Source organism: Ziziphus jujuba, chromosome 9 (genome assembly GCF_031755915.1).
Source record: "Ziziphus jujuba cultivar Dongzao chromosome 9, ASM3175591v1".
Lineage (NCBI taxonomy): Eukaryota > Viridiplantae > Streptophyta > Magnoliopsida > Rosales > Rhamnaceae > Ziziphus > Ziziphus jujuba.
The window spans coordinates 3,187,096-3,208,360 of NC_083387.1; the positions used below are offsets into that span (position 1 = coordinate 3,187,096).

The 21,265-nt window shown below is 35.2% G+C and overlaps 6 protein-coding genes across 7 annotated transcripts; 1 reads left to right on the forward strand and 5 right to left on the reverse strand.

Moving 5' to 3' along the window:
• Positions 1–374: 374 nt before the first annotated feature.
• Positions 375–2,290, reverse strand: LOC132799518 (uncharacterized). The gene is made up of 6 exons (XM_060811574.1): positions 2,096–2,290; positions 1,911–2,006; positions 1,232–1,785; positions 1,025–1,120; positions 816–944; positions 375–653 (listed from the first exon to the last, which is right to left on the reverse strand). Exons 1-3 carry the CDS (start codon positions 2,249–2,251, stop codon positions 1,240–1,242), a joined length of 798 nt encoding a protein of 265 aa, XP_060667557.1. The 5' UTR covers positions 2,252–2,290; the 3' UTR covers positions 375–653; positions 816–944; positions 1,025–1,120; positions 1,232–1,239.
• A 4,081-nt stretch (positions 2,291–6,371) lies between these two features.
• Positions 6,372–9,684, reverse strand: LOC107425949 (F-box/kelch-repeat protein SKIP30). Its single transcript, XM_025077401.3, has 2 exons — positions 9,335–9,684; positions 6,372–7,591 (listed from the first exon to the last, which is right to left on the reverse strand). Exon 2 carries the CDS (start codon positions 7,510–7,512, stop codon positions 6,475–6,477), a length of 1,038 nt encoding a protein of 345 aa, XP_024933169.1. The 5' UTR covers positions 7,513–7,591; positions 9,335–9,684; the 3' UTR covers positions 6,372–6,474.
• A 2,073-nt stretch (positions 9,685–11,757) lies between these two features.
• LOC107425948 (non-specific lipid transfer protein GPI-anchored 5-like) lies at positions 11,758–12,888 on the reverse strand (the record flags this gene model as incomplete). Its single annotated transcript, XM_016036022.4, has 2 exons — positions 11,758–12,484; positions 12,594–12,888. Coding segments are annotated over 2 exons (444 nt in total), but the record flags the coding sequence as incomplete, so codon positions are not given.
• An 814-nt stretch (positions 12,889–13,702) lies between these two features.
• On the reverse strand, positions 13,703–14,977 carry LOC107425963 (non-specific lipid transfer protein GPI-anchored 5-like). 2 transcript variants are annotated; one of them, XM_016036037.4, is made up of 3 exons: positions 14,599–14,977; positions 14,092–14,136; positions 13,703–13,954 (listed from the first exon to the last, which is right to left on the reverse strand). In XM_016036037.4, the coding sequence occupies exons 1-3, from the start codon at positions 14,921–14,923 to the stop codon at positions 13,830–13,832; spliced, it is 495 nt and encodes a 164-aa protein (XP_015891523.3). In that variant the 5' UTR covers positions 14,924–14,977; the 3' UTR covers positions 13,703–13,829. The 2 variants fall into 2 exon arrangements, with proteins under 2 accessions (XP_015891523.3, XP_015891522.3); XM_016036036.4 differs by having other exon boundaries at positions 14,056–14,136.
• A 2,417-nt stretch (positions 14,978–17,394) lies between these two features.
• LOC107425960 (non-specific lipid transfer protein GPI-anchored 5) lies at positions 17,395–18,464 on the reverse strand. The gene is made up of 3 exons (XM_016036033.4): positions 18,027–18,464; positions 17,805–17,921; positions 17,395–17,703 (listed from the first exon to the last, which is right to left on the reverse strand). Exons 1-3 carry the CDS (start codon positions 18,349–18,351, stop codon positions 17,573–17,575), a joined length of 573 nt encoding a protein of 190 aa, XP_015891519.2. The 5' UTR covers positions 18,352–18,464; the 3' UTR covers positions 17,395–17,572.
• Positions 18,465–18,989: 525 nt separating this feature from the next.
• On the forward strand, positions 18,990–20,147 carry LOC107425962 (non-specific lipid transfer protein GPI-anchored 16-like). Its single transcript, XM_016036035.4, has 4 exons — positions 18,990–19,380; positions 19,494–19,520; positions 19,626–19,685; positions 19,797–20,147. Exons 1-4 carry the CDS (start codon positions 19,044–19,046, stop codon positions 20,066–20,068), a joined length of 696 nt encoding a protein of 231 aa, XP_015891521.3. The 5' UTR covers positions 18,990–19,043; the 3' UTR covers positions 20,069–20,147.
• The last annotated feature ends 1,118 nt before the right edge of the window (positions 20,148–21,265 follow it).

Below are 21,265 nucleotides of genomic sequence, written 5' to 3' on the forward strand. Positions count from 1 at the left end.
ATTTTTACCACAACCGAGGGTTTTTTTTTCTTTTTTTTTTTTTTTCAACGGTTGTCATTAGTAAAGATAGGTTCAGCATATTAAGATAACATTAGTATAACATTAGTATAGAGTGTCATAACATTAAACATACGATCTACGTTGAAAGTTTATTAAAGTACAAATCAACAGCATATTTTTTTCTAAAAAACATAATGTCTTGCGGACCAAATGAAGGATTCTCCTCACTACTCATGTATTCAATAAATTTCAGAGCGTAGACGCCACAATCACCCTTGCAAAATAGCATTAATGATTAGCATTAATGAAAACCAACCACGTGTATTTTCACACGTAACCACAATAAAACAGCAGCAATACAAGTTGTTTGAAATGACAACACATTCATACCCATTATCTTGGCGGGGTGCATCTTTGATCATGGTCATCGTGAATGGATCTAAAGTGGGAGGCACGTCCGGATTCTTCTCGTAATATCCCCCATCCCTCAATAGGTAAGGCAGCATATACGTAAGGCATTCTGCATTCTTCAACTCTCTATTCTGGACATATTTATTTCCCATATTTGGATCGTATAAATCAATATGTCGGGCCTTCAAGTCCACACATGCTGCCAACCAATGCGCGCCTCCATTGTTGACAGGGATGTACACCTGCAAATTAGAACATAACCTCATTATCCACAAAATGGGAAACATAGTGAGAAATTTTTTCAATATATGTAGGGAATGGGAAACATAGTGAGAATTTTTTTCAATATATGTAGGGAATGGGAAACATAGTGAGAAGTTTTTTCAATATATGTAGGGACTTACATAATCACATATCCGCCACGACACGCTAGGTTTGGGTGACTTCCCACGCACACAGCTACAAAGGGTCGCATCACATGAATATGTGCTACGAGATGCCCTCCATATGGGATAACGCCCTTTGATGGATGACTGCCAAATAATGAAATATATACAATATAAAATATCATCAATATAACATTAAGCAACGCAGTAACATCCCATCATCTTACCCAAAATAACACGTCTAATATGGCACAGGTGTTGGTGAACATCTTCTCATTATCAAACCGCCTTTTTCGTATGAAATACAAAATAGTGTCAATATGCTGCAAAACCACATTAAAGGAAATAAGTAACAAGTGCGAGGTGATAAATAAAACATCATTCCAAACGTAGGACCACAATGATTTTACATGAACATAAAGCATATAACTTACATCGGAATTCAACCATCCTTCAGATGTAAGTAGCTCAGCAAAAAATTTCTTTCCCATCTTATAAAAGATGTACACACGGTTGCTTCCTTCTGTGCCACCCTATACCACTCATCGAACGCCCTCTCCTTTGATGCATCAATAGGTCGATTAAGATTAAATTTGACCTTCTTTTTACACGGGTCGGTGTAAGGAGAGATGACGTGATGTGACTGGTGGTAAACTCGACCGAATCGGCTTGTATCACCAACGTTATGCGTCCGATCTTCCACCTCAATCTCAGCTGATTGGTCATGATGTGGACTGTCAGCTGAAGCACCGATATCCCACCCGAAATGCAAAGGCCGATATGGCACCAAAGCCCAGGAATCCTCCACATAGGGTCCTCCAGGTACAATAGGCTCAAACGGTGTAGTACAATCATCATCCTCCTTCCTACCATTGGAACCGTCTATGGGTGCATCAAATTCTTCGGCTTGCTCTCCAAAAGACGGTGGCACAGGGGATGATGGTCTAACCGAAGATGACGGTGAATGGCTATGCATATGATGCTCGGCCTGCAAAACACAATGGTTATTTTTGCAGTTCCCAAACTCTAACAACAAATAATTGCTGAATTACAATATGTAATTTAATAATGCTGAAGCACTAAAGTAAGTATACTAAGTTGTCTAAATGATACCTGATGCTTTTGTTGGTCAATAACAGAACTAAGCATCTTCCTTAACGCTGCCATCTCTTTATTTAATTCATCAAATTTTGCCTCCAAGCAAGCAAGCTAATCAATATCAATATCCAAAACATAAGTCAACATATATTAGTACAACATATGAAATACAAATTTGCGTGCAAGTAACAATTGCATACCCTGAAATTAGCATCTGGAGGGCCACTAGAATGCTCCTCAGCTTTGGACGCATCTTTAGCGCTAACATCTTTAGCGCCAACTATTGGTGCTACAAGTGGAGGTGACGTGTAGCAAACTTCATGTATGTCAACTGCTATTGTTCGCCAGTAATCCATAGTCTTCTCCTCATCGGTAGCATCTAACCTCCAGTGCACAACATACTACATGAAATGAAGAAAGGAAAAAAAAGTAAATTTGGAAACTGACTATGGTAATGTAACTTGAATGTAATCGTACCATGTAGTCTAAAAACAATTTGCCTTACATTGCTATTTGAGGAGAACCATCCAAGGATCCTCGGACAACGGGTTTCCAACCGGTCGGCAAATTGGTTACCAAAATCAGGGATTGGTTCAAACCCCCACAGCTACAAAATATAAATTATAGGTTATTAAATATAATTTTTAAGTAAACGCTACATGTATTAAATATATTACCGTACCTGAAACACCAATGGAAAACCTTTTAGGTCATAATACTGTGATTTATTCTTTACTGCACGTCCTCGTCCTCGTTGCTGGAATGCATTGTGGAATGAGTTGATCGTCTCCTTGTAGCTCAGAATGCCCCAAGGGTAGGAATTAAATACGTCGAGATCAGCAACCAAATCAATGAATTTTTTATTTATTTGAACCTTCGGATCCATTCCGAGTACACCATGAACTAAGAAATATAGTAACACAATTCTAACAGCATCCCAATCATCCACAAAAAGTGTATCCTTGAAGAGTCGTTCCAGTTTGGGCGGTTTCAAGTCACTCCTGTCATCTAGGAACCTCGTGCGCAGCTCATTTCCTTTGGAAATTTGCATATCATACATCGAAGGGTACCTACAAAACTTTAAGCCACTAATGAGTGCGAATTCCCACTTCGTAAACCGCACTGCAGATCCACCGAAGTTAAACTCCAGTACTTCTGGATTGTTGGACACAACTTGTCTGCAAAGCAGGTGATGCACTACCTGACCAGAGAACCGGAGGTTCTTCATGTCAAGTAAGTGTCCAAAACATGTTTATCTATACTTTTCCAACTGCGCACTTGTGAGGACACTTGTAATTACTTTGTTCGCTTCTATTGGATTCCCGAATGAATGTGCCCTAACTTTAATTATATCGGCATCCTGCAACATCCGTTCCTTTGGAGCATCGATGGGCTGCAAAATGAATTACATAAATGGAACTGACATCAACGATTTAATCATACCCTATTTTTCCACCCTAACTTGATAATAATAATTTCCAACTAAATCTTAAGACATATGGGTTCACATTTTTGCACAAGTGGTAATTACCGATGAAACCCTCGGTAATCAACCTACAATGAACTAAAAAAAAGCCCGATGGCCTATCGGCAATTACCGATGGCTATCAGGTGAAGTTTTTCTTCAGTTTTCACATTCATGAATAAATATTGCCAGATGTCTTATCATTTACCGCACAAAACAACATAAATGAATATAAAACTTACCATATCAGATGGGGGAGAGGAAAGTGGAACGTACCCTCGAAGTTTGGTGCTTTCCGTCTCAGCTTTGGATTTCTGCCTAGTAGTTCGTCGACACTTAGAGTCGGGTGCTGCTGTGCTACCACCGTGTCTCTTACTTTCCACCTTCTTAACTCCCTTCTTCGGTTGACGTCGCAAGTTCCTCTTTGGTGCCATTATAAAGTACAACCTACAAATGTACATTGACAACATTAATAAACTTTTATCTACCTTTAACAACATTGTCAACTATGTATACATACATGTATAAATATCCGCAATCCTCAATTTCATACGCTCTCTTCCTAAGGATATTGTGTATGCTATCTACAAAACATTTACTGAACATTTACTGTATAGCAGTGTGTTTACTTCTAAATCTTTCTATCTTCTTCTTCTTTAATTTTTTATTTTTTTCTTTTTTGGGGATAAAATGTTTGCGTGTTTGCTTCTAGCTAACCATGTACCTAAAATTTTATGCACCGATCTTCTCTTTCTCTCTCTCTTCTCTCTCTATATATATATATATATATATATATATACCTTTAGAAAGTACTAACTCTAGAATTCTCAACTTCAATTCTAATTAATCATAAAGTATTTTTCTCTTATCTCCATGTATTGATTTTTAGTAATAAATTACCCTAGCAAAAAGGAAGAAGAAAAAACTTAAAAGAAAAAAGAAGGTCTGAAAAGCAACTAAGATTTCTAATGCAGCTATAGTCTAAAGTGAGGTTTTAATAGAGCAACCCACAATTGTGGCCAATTATGATGCTACATGCAGAAGCAGATAAAGTGAAATATTGAAATGACTGGAGAGGAAGTAGTCAATTCACCTAAAATAGAAAAACAAGAAAGTGAAGTATAGAGGTGGAAGACTAGATAGAAGCGACGCAACAGACAGATTGTTATAAGCCAATCAAAAGCAGTCCTTAGACTGTATATATACATATCATATTCATGTTATATTTAATTATTTCTTACCATACAATATATGTCTAAAAAATGTACACAGAAAGTTGCAGACTATAATCTGAACATATAGGTTAAGCTGGACTGCAACATGTCCACCACTTCTATATGAGTATGTCAACTAATGTAGCTACATCTCTTCCCCATACTGCTTATGTTTAACCTGATTTGGTTATAAAAGCTCAGACCTACCGACACCTATATATGCTATACAAATCATTCACTTCATATTTATTTTATCTGTATACAAATCCAAAAAGAAATATAATTAGTTTCCTAAGGGTCAAGTACGTTTTTAAAAAAATTCTTCTTTTCAACCCAAAAAAGCAATTTTCTAGATAGAGTTTGAGTATCATGCACTAGTGAGATAACACCTTTAGCTTAAGGATTTAAACTTCGATCAGGGTAAAAATCCTTATATCCCTAAGTTGTAACAAATACATATATATACATATATTATGTTTTTTTATTACAAACTAACATTATTACAAACTAACATTATTCTTCATCAAATTCATTGATTTCCCTGCCTTCATCCTTTATTTATTTTCCATGCTCAGGGATGTCTGTCGATGGAACCGAAAAAAAAAATTTTTTTTATAAAAATTAAAAACGACGTGTCGTTCATCCCAGATGACATGTCGTTCAATCCATCTTCAACCCTTGTCCGGGTCGACCCGAACCCGCCTAAATCAGTCCCGACCCGATTCTTGACCCGGTTATTTCTTCCACCTCCGGCCACCGTTCAAGGCCAAATCGGTCCCATTTTTTTCCTCTCTTCATTTCCTACTAATGCCCAATATCAATCTATCCTAAAACCTAGATTATAATCACTTCCATACGAAAACCTAAATCTTCAAAAATTTCACATTTTAAATCGGTTCTCAAACACCAAACAGAAATCACAAGTTTCAATGTCTCATTGTACTAAATTTGTAAGTATTTAACGGTAAGGTAAGGCAACAAATAAACACAAAAAATAAAAATAAAAACGTACACTCCACGGCAACGAAAGAAATAAACACAAAGACAAATCCACACAAAAACAACCCACACGGGTCCCACGGCAACAAATAAACAAAAATATTCAACCAATTACCTCGGACAGTACTGAGATGAGATCCTAATGTTTGGCTTTTCCACGGCAACTTTGGTTTGGTTTTTTGTAGTTGTGTGTTCGTGTAAAGACGTTTGTTTGGTTTTTTATATTTGTGTGTTCGTGTAAAGACGTTTAGAAAAAGTTGATTTTTGTTTGGTTTAAAATATAATAGGATATATAAGTAATTTTTTTTTTGTTTGAAGGTTACAATGGATATTGAGGGGTAGAACAAAAAAGATATCAAATGAGGGGGCAAAAATAATTAACCTCGGTCCTATGAGGGTATTGGACCAAATTCCCCTTGGTTCAAACCTACTTAATAGACCCAAATGAAAATAAAGTGTTTTTTAATTTTTTTTTAAAATTTTTTTACATGAGGTACCCAAATTATTCTTGGGCATTCAAAGCGAGAATTTTAACATTTTCCAGAAAACATCTTCACTCTCAAATCAAGCAACGACATTAATTTATCGGTTAGTTAGATTTTCATTCTGAGACTGACCGTCCGATGGACTCTACACAGTCACTCTTCAAATTACTATGTTTTTATGAAAAATAATACATATTTTTTATAAGAAAGAATAATTTGAAGAAATGTAAAACCCACACAAGACCCTTTTTTAAACCAAGCATTTTCACTATATTCAAAACAAAGCAAGAAAAATAGACTTAATTAAAACATATTGTAAACATAAATTAATTAATATTATTGATATGAAAATACTATATAATAAAAAAGCTTCATTTTTTTTTTTTTCTTTCTGCATATAAAATTGAGCTTGAGACCTAAATTCTCAACTGGGTACAACCAAGAACAGTTCCCCGGCACCGTGTCATTGAAGCTACTTGGCGCCAAGTTGGTCTTTCACCACCCATAGTCAAGACATCAACAACACCCATTGGCTGGATTTCCCAGTTCCACTGATCAGGGCCAATCACCCCTCCAATTACATAAATCTCATCCCCTAACCCTATCATCGCAAACCCAATTCTCCGGCGAAACTCAGATGCTGAAGCCACCACTTTCCTTAGTCTTCCTTCTTGCTTAAAGATTAGATAATGGCTCATCACATGAAGTGCACCCTGAACAACAGCCATCGGGCCCTGGAGCCATCCATAATCCTCAACCGTCCAGCCAAGCCCCACATTGTCTAAGACTTGCACGGTAGATAATCCCTTGTGCAAGACGTGCATTTTCCCTCCAATCACTATTCCTGAGCATGCTGAATTATGTGTACGATGGAGGTCAGGGATTGGTATCCACACATCCTTATCTGGGTCGTACATTTCTGCCTGAGAAATTGATTTTCGGCAACTGGTGAAACCACCTGCAACTACAATCTTCCCATCCAAAACACAGCAGGCAAACATGGCACGAGGCACAAGCATAGATGCTCGTGGAGCCCACTGCCGGATAATAGGATCATATGACCATACCTCATTGGTTGCAAAGCTACCATCTTGATCACCAGTCTGTGGATCAACGGCATCGCTACCACCACCAAGCACAAACAACTTTCCAGCAGTGGAGACTGCACCAAAGTGAGAAAGGTGCCTGAGTTTAGAGGGGAGAACAGGGAGTGTAATCCAAAGATCTCGTTGAGGGTCATAAAGCTGCCATAAATTTTCTGGGTCAAAAGCACAAACACATAAAAGATCCTCAGTTGCGCCAACCTCCTGTCGAGCTCTAAACAATTCACGACTACGAATGGTTGCTCGCCAGGAACGAGAAACAAGTTCCAACTTGGGATACAGATAGAAGGGAACCCATGCAAGGCATCTGACGGCGACAGCGTCAGGGAGTCCTTCAATTAGTTCAGACATAATATTCACACTTACATTTGTTTCAGATGATTCTCTACTGGTGATTTGCTGCACTGGAGGCAGCACTGGCTTATGCAACCTGATGATAAATAAGAATATGGTCATAAGCGAACATATTTTTAGCTCTCAAATGTAAAACAGTATAAATCGAGCTAGTTGAACATTTATAGAACTGGAATCTATATTTTCTTTCATATAGTAATTCAATGTTTGGGTAGGGGAATTTGTCCCTCAAAAGCAATGAAGCAATTTGTCAGTGCTGCTGGCAATAGAATAATATTAGATGGCATTTTTCATGGACTCCAAGAGTAGAATATTTCTCAAAGACCAAAATAAAATGATGCAATGCCTTGTACACCCAAAGACAACGAAACAACGGAACAATAAAAAGTAAAACATAAAAAAAAAAAAAACAAAAAAACTTAACCAACAATCTTATAGAGAATGATTTACCAGCAAAGACAATCAACTCAGTTAGCAGAAGCATCAGCTTATGCATAAGCACATTAAAAGAAATAAATTTCTCAAATATCATCATGACCATTCAATTCACAGATTCACAATTAGTAAGGTTGAATACATTAGACAGAATGCTCCATCAAGTCTAAAGTATCCATTAAAACAAAAGTAAAAGCTTCATTATCAGTGTTGATGGCTTTCAAATTCAGTTAGAACAAAAGATCTATGTTCAAACACCCGAACTTCAATTAAGATCTTAAATTATGAGATCAACGGAATGAACTCCAATCTTAGGTCTCCAACAAGATTTTTCCATATGTTTGAGCCTTAACTCCTTCTCTGGTTTGCATTGGTAAATCACTTTGCAAACAAATAATGAAGAAATACACAGAGAGTACAGACAATAGGTAGATTCAAAATCACATAAGACAGCTATACGTGTTCCCTGGTTTAAGAACACGTAAGGCGAACAAAACTATCTGTAAGTGTAATTCCTAGGACAGAAATGAATAACATGAGAGGTTGACAAGACTACCAAAACCTATCTATCATGTTCAAAACAAAGAACAATATTTGATCTAACATGGTGAATCAAGTGGAACTAAAAGTTTTTATCCCATCTGTCCAACCAGAAGTTTTACATAATAAATTCATTTATCAACACCCCAGAAGAACATTCAAAAATTAACTTAACTGACCAGCCAAAATTCTGAAGCAGACATCTCACTCAGCTGGAACTAAGAATTTAAACATTTGCAATCAATCTGGCCTTAGTTGAAATTACTCAGTTGTGAACATGATCTGAGTATAAAACCAGTAGCCCTATAAGAGATCTACGGTAACTTATTTCATAATTCAGAAATTAAAACTAAAACTCATAACAAAACAAGTGAACAAGTCATTGACGATAACGGGCTGCGCCAATGCATGATCCACGCCTCGTACAAACTAACCGGTTAGATTCACATGCATATATTCTCAGTCACAAATACGAATTGGAAATTATTTAGATAGACGCATACAAACCGCAAAGAATAAAAACAAAAAACCGATTCACCAAATTCCCTAAGAACCGGCAAATTATAAATGCAAAGAAAGCAAATTGCAATTGAAACCCAAACATTCAACCAAGCAACCAAATACTCATACACAAAAAAGCACGGACTGTACTCCAAAATCTCAACATTTAAGACACAACCCACCTGGAATTCAAACAAAAAGGAATATGGGTTTTCAACAATTTCGAAAAATAAAGCAACTTATAAGCGATTCATGTAAAACAAAAGTGAAAGAGCTCCTAATCGTATTGTTTTATGCCTAAAACAGAGAGAAAGAGAAGGAATATGAAAGGAAGGGGATGTACCTGAAATACAGGGGCAGTGGAGGAAAAACAAAAATTGAGGTTGCGTTACTGAAATTGTAGAGAGCAAAGAGCAAGGGGAAAAGAGGGTTGCGTTGGATTTGTGTAGAGGATTGAAAGCGGATGAGTTTCAGAGCTAAAAGGTAAAACGCAGAGTTTATAAAATCAATGTTATTTATTTATTTAGTTTTTGAGAATTGAGAGAGAGAGAGAGAGAGAGAGAGCAGAGAAAGCGTTAAATTGACACACATATATGAGGAATTGGCTCTTTGCGTGTTTTACCAAACCTAACCTACGCATACCATTGCCCTAGCCCCCTGTTATCAGGATATTCCTCTTATTTTCCTTCCCGGATTCTGACTCTCATGGCATTTTCGTTATTTCAATTCCTCATAAGTTTCATCGTGCATTTCACGTGGTTTGGACCTCTGTACAGTTCCCCATTCCCCACACGCCGAAACCGAATAGAAGAAAGAATATACCCACAAATAAATTTAATTAATTAAAAGTCTAAATCTGCTCGGTTGTCAAATTTTTATATTTTTCATTCACATTTATAAAAATGTTCTTTTTCCACCTAAATCCCTTTATAAATTAGATTTGCTTTTTAGATTTTTTTTTCTTAATGAAATGAAAATTTGAGGTTGGAGGCCTGAAAAAATCTTCCAATTGATCAAAATGTTAATTTATCACACTAATTAATGACTTATTCATTTGGGAATGATAGCAATGTACCAGTACAACGTCCAATAATATTTATACATACGCGACCATATTTTAAGACATTGAGAAATTCTTTATTTTGTCATTTAGTATATAATATTGCCAATCAATCTTTCATTGTTTTATAGGAAGTGGAAAACATGTAAAGCATTTGATAAGAAATAGACAAGAAGTATCAAAAGGTGTATGACATAAGAAATGCATAATTAAGCGAATCTTTAATATATTTTTTTGTGTGTATAAAGCAAATAATTAATTGTGTAGGCGCTCGGTACAAGTGGTGGAATGAGATACAAATACAACCATAAAAGGGCTTGGAAGTTGCAGCCACGTGGCAAGATCAGGATGAGAAAGTCATCATAGTCAATTTGATTTCATGTAACTCCCAAAAAAATAAAAATAAGTAAGTTTATGCAACACAGAAAGATGGTGTGGTAGTCCTGATAATTAGAGGTACCAATATCCCAATCTATAAGCTGGCTTCGAATTTCATTGACAGTTTATGCAACACAGACCAATGGCGCCATCTAAAAATGCCTACAATGGCTTAAGGAAAATAAATAATAAATCCTATGTTGTCCAGACTAAACTATATGGACCACCGGAAAGAGTGCAAAATCTCAGTTTTCAGATTGGATAATGTTAATGTTCTCTAGCTGACTTTAGGAAGAGATATATATATATATATATATATAATGTTTTGTAAGTAAAAAGATGTATAAAGTTAATGACCGGTTTAGCAACGTACCCACTGTAGAGTAAATTGAGTTTAAAACTCTAGGTTAAGGTATATTATCTTTCATACATTTTGTACAAGTTGCTGGTTGAAATTAAAGCGTGGAATTAATTAATTGATTTCAGTGTTACTCGGATAATGATGTTACGTTTTGGGTGCAAAAAAAGTTACATATAAAGTTTGAACCATGTATATCCACAACATTTTTAAGCAAACAAGTGCATACTTATCTTGTAGCGTGCCAACAAGTTTAAATTGATTAAAGCACCAATTAGGTACGTGATAAAGGAAGAAAAGCATGGGGCCCAAGGTCCAGAACATATTTTTTATCTCAAGAAAAAAGGACAGCTACATGATAATATATATGATATTTTGTTGCCCTTATGGGTCAAAATTCGGTAATCGAAGGCCGTCCGAAAAAGCTTCTGGTTTTTTCCAATTGTTTTGATTTTTATTGTAAACTACTACGAAACATGTACGAAACTAGACCTTTTTTTCTTCATTTTTTATTTATTTTATTTATTTTGTTGAAATGTGAACTAATTAATATGGAAGCCTTGACGAATTTTATGGACATGACTTTTGTATTAAAATGACGATCTAATTACGTGGTGCTTCTGTGGGACAGGTAAGGTTTTTTGAAATTTGATTTTTTTTTTTAAAAAAAAAGGAGGACTTCTAAAAGACTAGGCAAACTTAAAGAAGAAGGTTTATTATTTTGGATTGGATTAAATTCTTAACTTAATGAACAAGATTTTGACCATCAATCAGTTTTTGTTGAAAGCTCCTGTTTGTTTAGTTGTAATGGTTGCATGTTATATTATGTGTGAGTACACGCATATAATATATATATTGTTGGAAGATGGAAGTTTATAGTTGGTGATCATTTTGGTTTCTTTTCTTGTTCGAGCTGGAGACACGATGATTTTTTGGGATGCAAAAGTCTTGTCCTTTTAATGTCAAAGCATTAATTATTCAATACCCTTATTGACCATGCGACACAAAACTAATCATAATCCCATTCCTAAAGGGGAGCGCCCAAAACACTAATACAACATAAACATAATAATATTATGAATCTACTACTCCCAACAAAAAAATAACTGTTAGAGTTAGTGACCCGAATTCTTGTTGATCCGATCCGAAAAGCTCGCGGTGCGACCCATTTGGTGAAACTAATTTTGGAGAAAAATTTGGGACTCTGTGGTGGAAGCGGAGATCTCGGGCCGATGAACCTGTTCAATTTTAAGGTTTCTTCCGTACTATATATATATCTGTATTTTTTGTTCGGCCGTTATTGGGGTTTTTAGGGTATCTCGAAATTTGGCTCACCTTGTACCAATCTTTCAATATTGGATTTGCTTCTCCCTGCTCGTGGTTTTTCCCGTCAAGGGTTTCTACGTAAATTGTGTGTTTGTTCTTCGTTTTCTTTGTTTCCGTTGCTACTTGTTTTTCTCCCAATTCAGTAACAATAACAAATATTACAAAATACATGTGAAATATTTAGCAGCTATATATTAATTGAACATTGGTGAAGCAGTAGGATTAGAAGGCATTTGAAGCCGAAGCAAATGATGCAACAAAGAGCAAGAAAAAGAGCATAGAAAGTGCTAATTTGGTAGAATTTCCATCCGATGAATCCCCAATTTTCGATGTTTTCCCTGTTCCTAAAGGAGAATCGGATGGATAAGAACCTGAAAAAGAAGATAGATCAACAAATGTTATATTTGTTAGTACATATAACTCTGGTTTGATAAGCTATGTATGGATAGCTAGCGGATTGGATTTTGGTATAGTACTGACCATTACAGCGGCTAGCAGAGGGTGTTTTAACGTTGCAAGCATCGGGGAGAGCCAAAGCCTGAGTCTGATTAACGTTGACGCCTAGTGAGGAAGCACCACCATTAAGTACCTGACACAGGCATTGTGGTTGTGAGAGCATCACTGTAGCAAGCTGAGAACAGCATGCTGAAGATGTATTTCCTGTTATATAATTGAGGCACGAAGACATGCCGATGATTGCATTGCCGCAATCTGATTGAGCCAAAGTGCCTTGCCATAGAGCCAGTAATGCAATAAGAGCTATTAGTACTATTTCTCAATATTTTTATGTGCCGCCATTATGATTCTATGTGGAAATAGGGGAAATTGTTGGTTGTTTTGTTAATGGGGTTTAATTTTGGAAGGGGGATTGTAAAAGGAAATTTGTGAATATAAAGAAAGGCAGGTGGCTTCATTTTGGTCGCCAACTTTAGCTACTTTTACAATGAGATTCTCTGGCGAACAACTTGGGAAACTTTTGAGACTTAAGAATATAGTTTGAAGTTAGTCGTGGTATGTGCCTTTATTTGAGTTTCGCATTGCCTTTTTAGCATCTGGTTGGGTTCCTTTAACTTTATTTTTTTCCATTTCATCAAAATCAAATGTGGACGTTGGTCTAGAAAAGAAGGGGCGCGGTGGGGTTGGATTTTGCATCCACCAGCTTTTGAAAGATAAGATGCAGATATGTCTAAAAGATGCCACAAAAGCGTCCATTATGCTGCGTTATGCCATGGACCATGGTCCTATTTAAGCAGAGGATTTCATCTAGGCTTAATTAAATGTTATGTCATTAGACCAAACACAATTCGGGACTCTAAATATTTATTCAATTAAAGATTTTCCTAAGTGCATTTGTGAGCCTGGGCCTGAGCCTTCAGGTGCTTGGGCTGATATTGGATTCATGTTTGTGGCTCCGCGTCAGAACAGCTCTGAGTTTATATGGGCTCATTTCTTCTGAAATTTTGTGGTCGGTTTTTATCTGTGTTATGAACTTAATTTAATCCAAACAAACAAATGAACAATCAAAAAACATTAATTAAAATCCTGAAGAAATTCACATAAGCTAAATATAAATTCCAACTGAAACCATATACCAGAATATATTATTTTATTTTTTTATATAATTTAGGCAACAGTTGCAAAGCAAAATATACAAATATGTAGCATATACATATCAAAGGGCAGACATGCATAGTTTCGAATCTTCACGTTGAGAGCTTAGAATACACATGATGCTATGAAAAGGGTAAAGAAACTGAAATGGAGTAGTAGGGCCACTTTCATGGCTCTTCCTTTTGACGCCCCATCTGCTCTCCCTATGGGGACTGCTTTAGATTCGGTTGCTGCATCGAAATATATTGACATTTAAATAAGGAAAGCAATATATTTGTTTTAAAAAGATAATTAAAATTCAAATACATATGTGTTAATGAATTGAACGAACCAGATTGAAAGCTTGGCTTTGATTCGGGTGTCTCACCTGAAGAAGTATCTGCTGCTGGACTATTGGTAGGTCCATTAGCGCCTGATCATTTCAAATACAAATGTATTAAATTAATTAAAATCAGCACAATGTATATTTATATATATATATATATAGAAAAATTTTATAATGCGGATAGTTTATATGTGGATCACATAAAAATAGATATTTTTTTTAAAATACATCGGTTTTTATGGTCCATATGGTAAAACATATATATATATATATATATATATATATATATATAAATGGATATAAAGTAGTTTTAGCGTGCAGACTACACCAAAGCTAATGCATTTAAAAAAAAAAATCGATTTTGCTGTATATATTATGTATACATATACAGTAAAGCTAATATTTTTTTTAAAGAAGTATTAGCTTCGTATTTGGTTCTTACATGAACCGTCCATACTATAGAATTTTTCTATGAATATATATATATATATATATATATATATATATATTCAAAGGGACAAGATTAATTTAAGTGATGGACATTAGTACCATTACAGTGGCGAGCTGGGGGTGTCTGAACATTACAAGCTGAAGGGAGTGAGAGAGCCTGAGTTTGGTTAATGGTGACGCCCAATGAAGAGCCACCTCCATTGAGCACCGAGCAAAGGCACTGCGGCTGAGATTGAACAATATTGGCTAGTTGCGAACAGCAGGAAGAGGATGGAGGGGTATTTGAGGAATTTCCTGTCACATAGTTTAGGCATGGGGATAAGCTTATCATTACCCTTGTGCAGCTGAGCTGAGCCACTGCCCCATCACAGAATAAGGTCACGAGGACCAGGACTATACCCATTTTCGTTGCATTTAGAGCCATTTTGGGGTGGAATATAGAGATATCTTATATTAATTTTTGGCGAGTTGGGGCTCCCAAAAGTAATATGAGCGGTATTTATATAGGATTACTTCGATTTACGTGTATGGCTAAAGACAGGTGTTTGAGTGTCTCTCCATACGTAACCTATATTTGTTGGAATTGGATACGGTTCATCATTAGAGGACGTTGAGAAATGGATTCATTTGAAATGAAAACTTGCAAGAAACAAAGATAATTTAGGAAAGGTAAAGGGTTGTCCAACTTTCCTCATCTGGTAGATCAGTGGATAAATCAAACATATTATTTATCTAAACCCATCGAATTGTATTACTTTGCAATGATTAATTCTCAACAAAATTCTGTAAATAGTAAGAAATTGAAAGATTCGAATTTTACTTCCTCCTCCTGTCAATTTGTTAGTAATTTTGTTCTCTAGTAGTTTCCAATGTTTGCAGATTCTTTTGTTTCTAATTAATTAAATGAAGCCTAATTTGTTCATCTTAACACATACAAAAATAGAATTAATGAAGATAAATTTATATACTATTATTATACTAAAGTATTTATGTCATTATGTATAGCGCTATAAGCATTCAGTTTGATAAGAAAAAGGTTTTTGTTCAAACTAAATAGCTAGGCTATACGCGTGCAAATTAAATGGTCTAATGGGTAGGCCAACTATTTTCTCAAGGGGTCACTGTTTTTGCCATTCAGGTTTTAATTGGGATTAACGATTTAGCTTCCAAAATTTTCATCTCCTAAATATGATTGCTGCAATTACATATTTCAACCCGTATGAAATACATATTACAGGGTTCAATTACTTGCGAGTTCTTTTCTTCTACAGTGGGGCTTAATTATTAATACTAAAAAAAAAAAAAAAAAAGAGTTAATTTTATGTATCGAATAAATGTGTTTTAATGTGATTAATCTACGATTTCAGTTCTTCCTTAAGGATCTGTTGGCTTGAGCGATGAAGTGCCAAAAGCAAGAATATTCTAGATCGTCTATGTGAGGAACGATTTGCAAAAGGGAAAAAATTTTATATAAAAAACTGAAGTGGTTTATTATTTACTGATTATGACGAATAATGCGATTTAATAAAAAGTATATATATTCTTTTTCAACCCTGTTCTAATGGAAACTCCTGTGAATAAAAGTCTTTGTCATAATAATAATATTATATATATATATATATATATTTTTTTTTTTTCAAAACCAATATTGTTTTATAGTTAAAAGTATTTTTTATTTATAATCAATGTTGTAACAAGAATTGACATATAATAATATTACATAATTTTATATTTTTTATTTATAATCAATTTTATAACAAGAAAGGACATATAATAATATTACATAATTTTATACAGAGGTTTTGTTGCTAAATATTTTTTTCTGGATGAAGTTGTTGCTAATTATATATATATGTATATATTTGCTAATATTGTTGCTAAATGTTTAGTGGGTTGGAAGCTGTTACTTTTTTATTTTTTTGCGCAATAGTAGGTAGCAAATTTGTTAGTAAGAATAAGATATATATATATATATATATATACAGATAGATATATTTGAAACTACTAGAATAAGATTTACTTCCAATATTAATCATTGGTAACAAGATGTAAGGAATAGTTGTTCCATTTAATGACATTTTGCTGTGCGACTTTTGTTGTGATATTAAAATTCGCCAAAAAACAGTGTGATCGAAAAATGCAATACATAATGCTGCATGGTGGGTTGCTTATTAAGGGAAGTATGAGGGCTGGACAAGTTCGTGTCTTAGTTGCAAGGCCTTAGCATAAACATGAAGGTGGGCTTTCCAGTTTGATACGCTGGCCCATAAGAATGTTACCTGATTATCTTCTATTTTTCTGAACATCATCATTATTTAAAGGAAATTTTAATATATTTTGGTAGTAAGGAAATTTTTAAATTAAATAAAGAATACATACCATATTAAAAACAGCATCGCAACGGCAAAGGAAACAAATCTGGAAAAGGCTTGCAAAACCATCATTTCGCAATGTATATTTCCAATTTTCAAATCTGAATTTTATATTTATTAGTATTTTATTAATGGAAAGCTGAAGAATTTGACAAGGGGAAAAATGATCACGAAAATCGTCCGAGTTCCGAATAGAATGGGAGTATTATCGCGATTTTGTCCTTTGGGGAATTTTTCTAAATGTACAGAATATCGTTTTCTTAGAATTTACTATTGAATTACTGTACCATTGCGGTGATCTGCTGCATATAAAAACTCATTGAGACAAGGCTCTTCTCTATTTTTATTTTTCATCTTTACGGCAACTAATTTATTCAATTTGTTTAAATTAAATTGATTTGCTGCTTGGTGGAGAATTGAAATCCATAATAAGTTACTATTATTAAACAATATAATGTAATAAAAATAAAAAATAAAAATAAAAACCAGCATTCTTGGACCTTTCTAATAAAATCAATATTACAAATAACAAATAATTCAATACAAGCGCACACTCACACAATCAATGGGGCAACCATGTATAATACACAAGCCGCATACATTTATATTAAAAACAATAATTTCTAAAACTAAATAAATAGCACTACAGGCAGGCAAATCATCTCTGTTCTGGAAAGGACTAAAAAAAAAAAAAAAAAAAATCAATTGGAGAGAGTAGCTGAAGCAAATGTGAGAATGAAGAAGAAGAATAGCAAAAAATGCAGGGGTGCTTTGACGATGCTACCATCTGATGAATTCCCCTCCGTCGATGGGATTGTTTTAGACCCTCCAGCTGCATTAATCCAACCATTCAGTTTAAGAAAATTAGCATTAAAAAAATTTAATCTAACATATAATAACGCATAAAAAAATAATGACAAAGAATTTACTTACCCGAAGGAATGTCTGAGGCTGAAGGTGTAATAGCACCTTCAGGGCTTCCATCAGAAGAGTCCGCCGGCGGCGAAAGACTTCCAGATGGAGCAGGTGAAGCTGTTGGTCCATTAGCAGCTGCTTAAAACAATATCCAAAATTCAAACTCAAGCTCAAATTTAGTTTTTAGTATAAGATCAAATTACATCAGGAGGTTAAGAAATAAAGCAAACTAGCAATTACCTTGGCACTGGGCGATGGGTGGAGTGCGCACTTTACAAGCCCCGGGAAGGGAAAGAGCGAGTGTTTGGTTGATGGTGATACCCAGTGAGACAGAACCTCCATTGTTCAGGACAGAGCAAAGGCACTGAGGGGATGACTGAACGACGTTGGAGAGCTGTGAGCAGCAAGAAGATGATGGTGTGGATGAATTTCCTGTTATGTAGTTGAGGCATGGAGCTAAGCTTGTGATTGCGGTTGAGCAACTTGATTGAGCTGTAACTTCACCCAATAGCATGCCCACCAGGACCACCATTGCTAGACCCAACTCCATCCCTTTGAAAGCCATTTCCAAACAGAGCCAGAGGATTTTCAAACTAATTGATAGGAAATAATTGGATACGCCTTTGTTTTTCTTTTTTTGTGGGTTATGAGATGCGGAGTTTGGGTTGTGGAAGGGGAAAAAATGGGGTGGAGTTTATATGGGAAAGCTGATTTGTAAGCGACAAAAAGAATTGGTATATTTGGGTGACCAACTTCTATTAATTAATTGGATCTTAATAACTAAATGGATAGCTTTACAAGACGTATAAAAAGGGTCATGTTTCACCCATTAATATTCAAAGTAAAATATTGTGCGCCTTTTTCTTTTTTCTTTTTTTTTTTTTTTTTTTTTTTTTTTTTTTTTTTTGGGCAAAGAAATATTGTGCTTCAACAACTGTGTCTTTGAGTCGTCACAAGTTAGGACCAATGATAATTTCACCGACTCAACATTTTGAATAGTTCATTAATTAAAGCAATAGTTATAACTAACGTTGCCAAACACACCTAAATAAGTTAAACAAATTGAAGAAGAAAATTTAGATTCCTTCTCGTTTTAAAATTAGTTAAAGTAGTTGAACTCCAACATACCACTTAAGTTTCCCCTTCCAAATTCTTAATAAATACTAAAACCCCTTCGTTTCCAACTATAAATCACCAATTAGCTTGTCCATCTTCAGCCAGATCCAATTCACTACTTCACATTTGAAGCAATAAGACATGAAATTTTTGGTGGTTTTCCAATTCATTGCAATATTAGCTTCCATTATAGTAATTTCATCAATATCAGTAAATGGGCAGATAAATACACCATGCACAGCCTCAATGATCTCCAGCTTCACTCCATGCATAAATTTCATAACTGGAAGTACCAACAATGGGTCATCGCCAACCCAAAGTTGTTGCAGTTCATTACTTTCGATGACGAGCGGCAGTATGGACTGTATTTGCCTTGTGATTACGGCCAATGTACCTTTTCCACTCCCCGTTAACCGAACACTAGCAATCTCCCTTCCACAAGCATGTAACATGAGCGGCGTCCCTCTACAATGCAAAGGTACGACGTCGTCCTCGCTCACTTTCTAATTTAGAATGGATTATATACATACCTTAATTTTCTATTGATTCTTTAAAGATCTAATAAGCATTAAGTTTCATTTTATTTTGCAGCCACTGGTAGTCCACTTCCAGCTCCAGGTACAGATATAACTTTAAAAAAACTCTTGGGAGTATTGATTGGTAAATACACGGCAAATTTAAGCAATGTGACATAAGTAATTAGTCAAATAATTTTACTGGCAGGTCCTGTTTTCCTGGGGCCAACTCTCCCACCTCCAGCTTTTTCTCCTTTTAGTCCACAAGGTAAATTTTTTCACTTAATATTAATTTACCAAACCAACAAGAGTAGTGTTGTTAATTAGGTAGGTGTGTGCGGATATTTATAACATTTGATCAATCTTCTATTCAATGCAGCGTCTAAAGTATCTGCAACAGCTGCAGCTGCTGCTCCAGATATAACTGAAACAGCTGCAGCTGCTGCTCCAGATAAAACTGAAGCAAACACACGACTATCACCATCATCTACACCAGTCGTATCTCCACCTGCAGTTGATCAGTCAGAACCGCCAACAAAAACTCCAGGGATACGACCAGTGTTGACCCCATCGGCATCTACTTTGTCTTACATTTCTCCATCATCTTTTGTACAAATTATTATAGGAATTCTGGTTTTCAAGTCCTATTAATTTGGGTCTCTAAATATACCTCTCTGTCAATCTTTTTGCTGTGTGATATATATTTTCATCCATTATATGTATTGTTAACTGTTGGAATTCAAAGGATGAACAATATTTGCAGGAGTTCAAAGTATTATTCAGCTGTTGAAACGTATATGGTTATTTAATTGCTTAAGTTAGAAGAGTGTTGTTAATCAAGAGCATCCAATTTAAGCCACCTAAAAGAGTTACACTTATAGGAGAATAATGGAACAATACTCTATATCCTCTGCCGGCTCAAATTCGAATAGAGATTCAGTAAACATTATGTCGTAAACATTTATGCAGCTCATACTTAAATTCCGAATACAAAGATAATAGTTTAATTTTGGGCCCAAAAATTGGTAAAGAAAAATTACTCTTGTGATGGTTAGGTGTGACAAAACAATGTTGTTCCAACATGTACATAATTAGAACTTCTAGAATCCTAATTGGAAAAGAATCAAAAACAATATTATTGGGGAAGGGAGAGGGAAAAAAAAAAAAAAAAAAAAGATAAAATCCGTTTCCTAATTCAGAAATTAATATCTACAACAATCATACTGAATAAAATTAAAATGAAGTTTCATTCTTTTTTTTCCTTCTGACCCACAGGAAATAAATAATCATGTAGTTGAAATACGATGCTTTAGTTTAGAAAAAGAAAAACAAATATGATAATATTTGTGCAGATTTTGGTGTTGCAGTTGCATCATGAAACTTCCATTATATATAAAACGAGTTTAAGGACCAATCAGCAATAGACAGTGGTCAATATGTTGCAGGTGGCAGAGTTTTGTTAGGCTGAGTTCGTGGCATCCAAGGAGGATGAAGACTGATTCCACGTAGATTTGAAGAAGATTTGGACAAAAGAGTAGGACTCAGAGCCTTCTGTTTTAAGCAAATTCTTGTTCATGCGAAACAAATTATCAACCACAAGTATTCCCACTGTTTTAGGAATTAGGTACTGATTATGACTATCCCAAAAACAAAAGCTTCTGATAAACTCCCTATAAATACTCTATTCCTAACACAAGGGATTTATCCACAACAAGGAAACAAAAACTGAAGACAGAGCTAGGCAAAAGAAGAAAAGGAAAGAGAAAAGGAGTACAATGGGAAAGAACATTGCGGCGGTGTTTATATTGTGCATTGTGATGGTGGCAGCCTTGCATGTAGGCGAGGCAT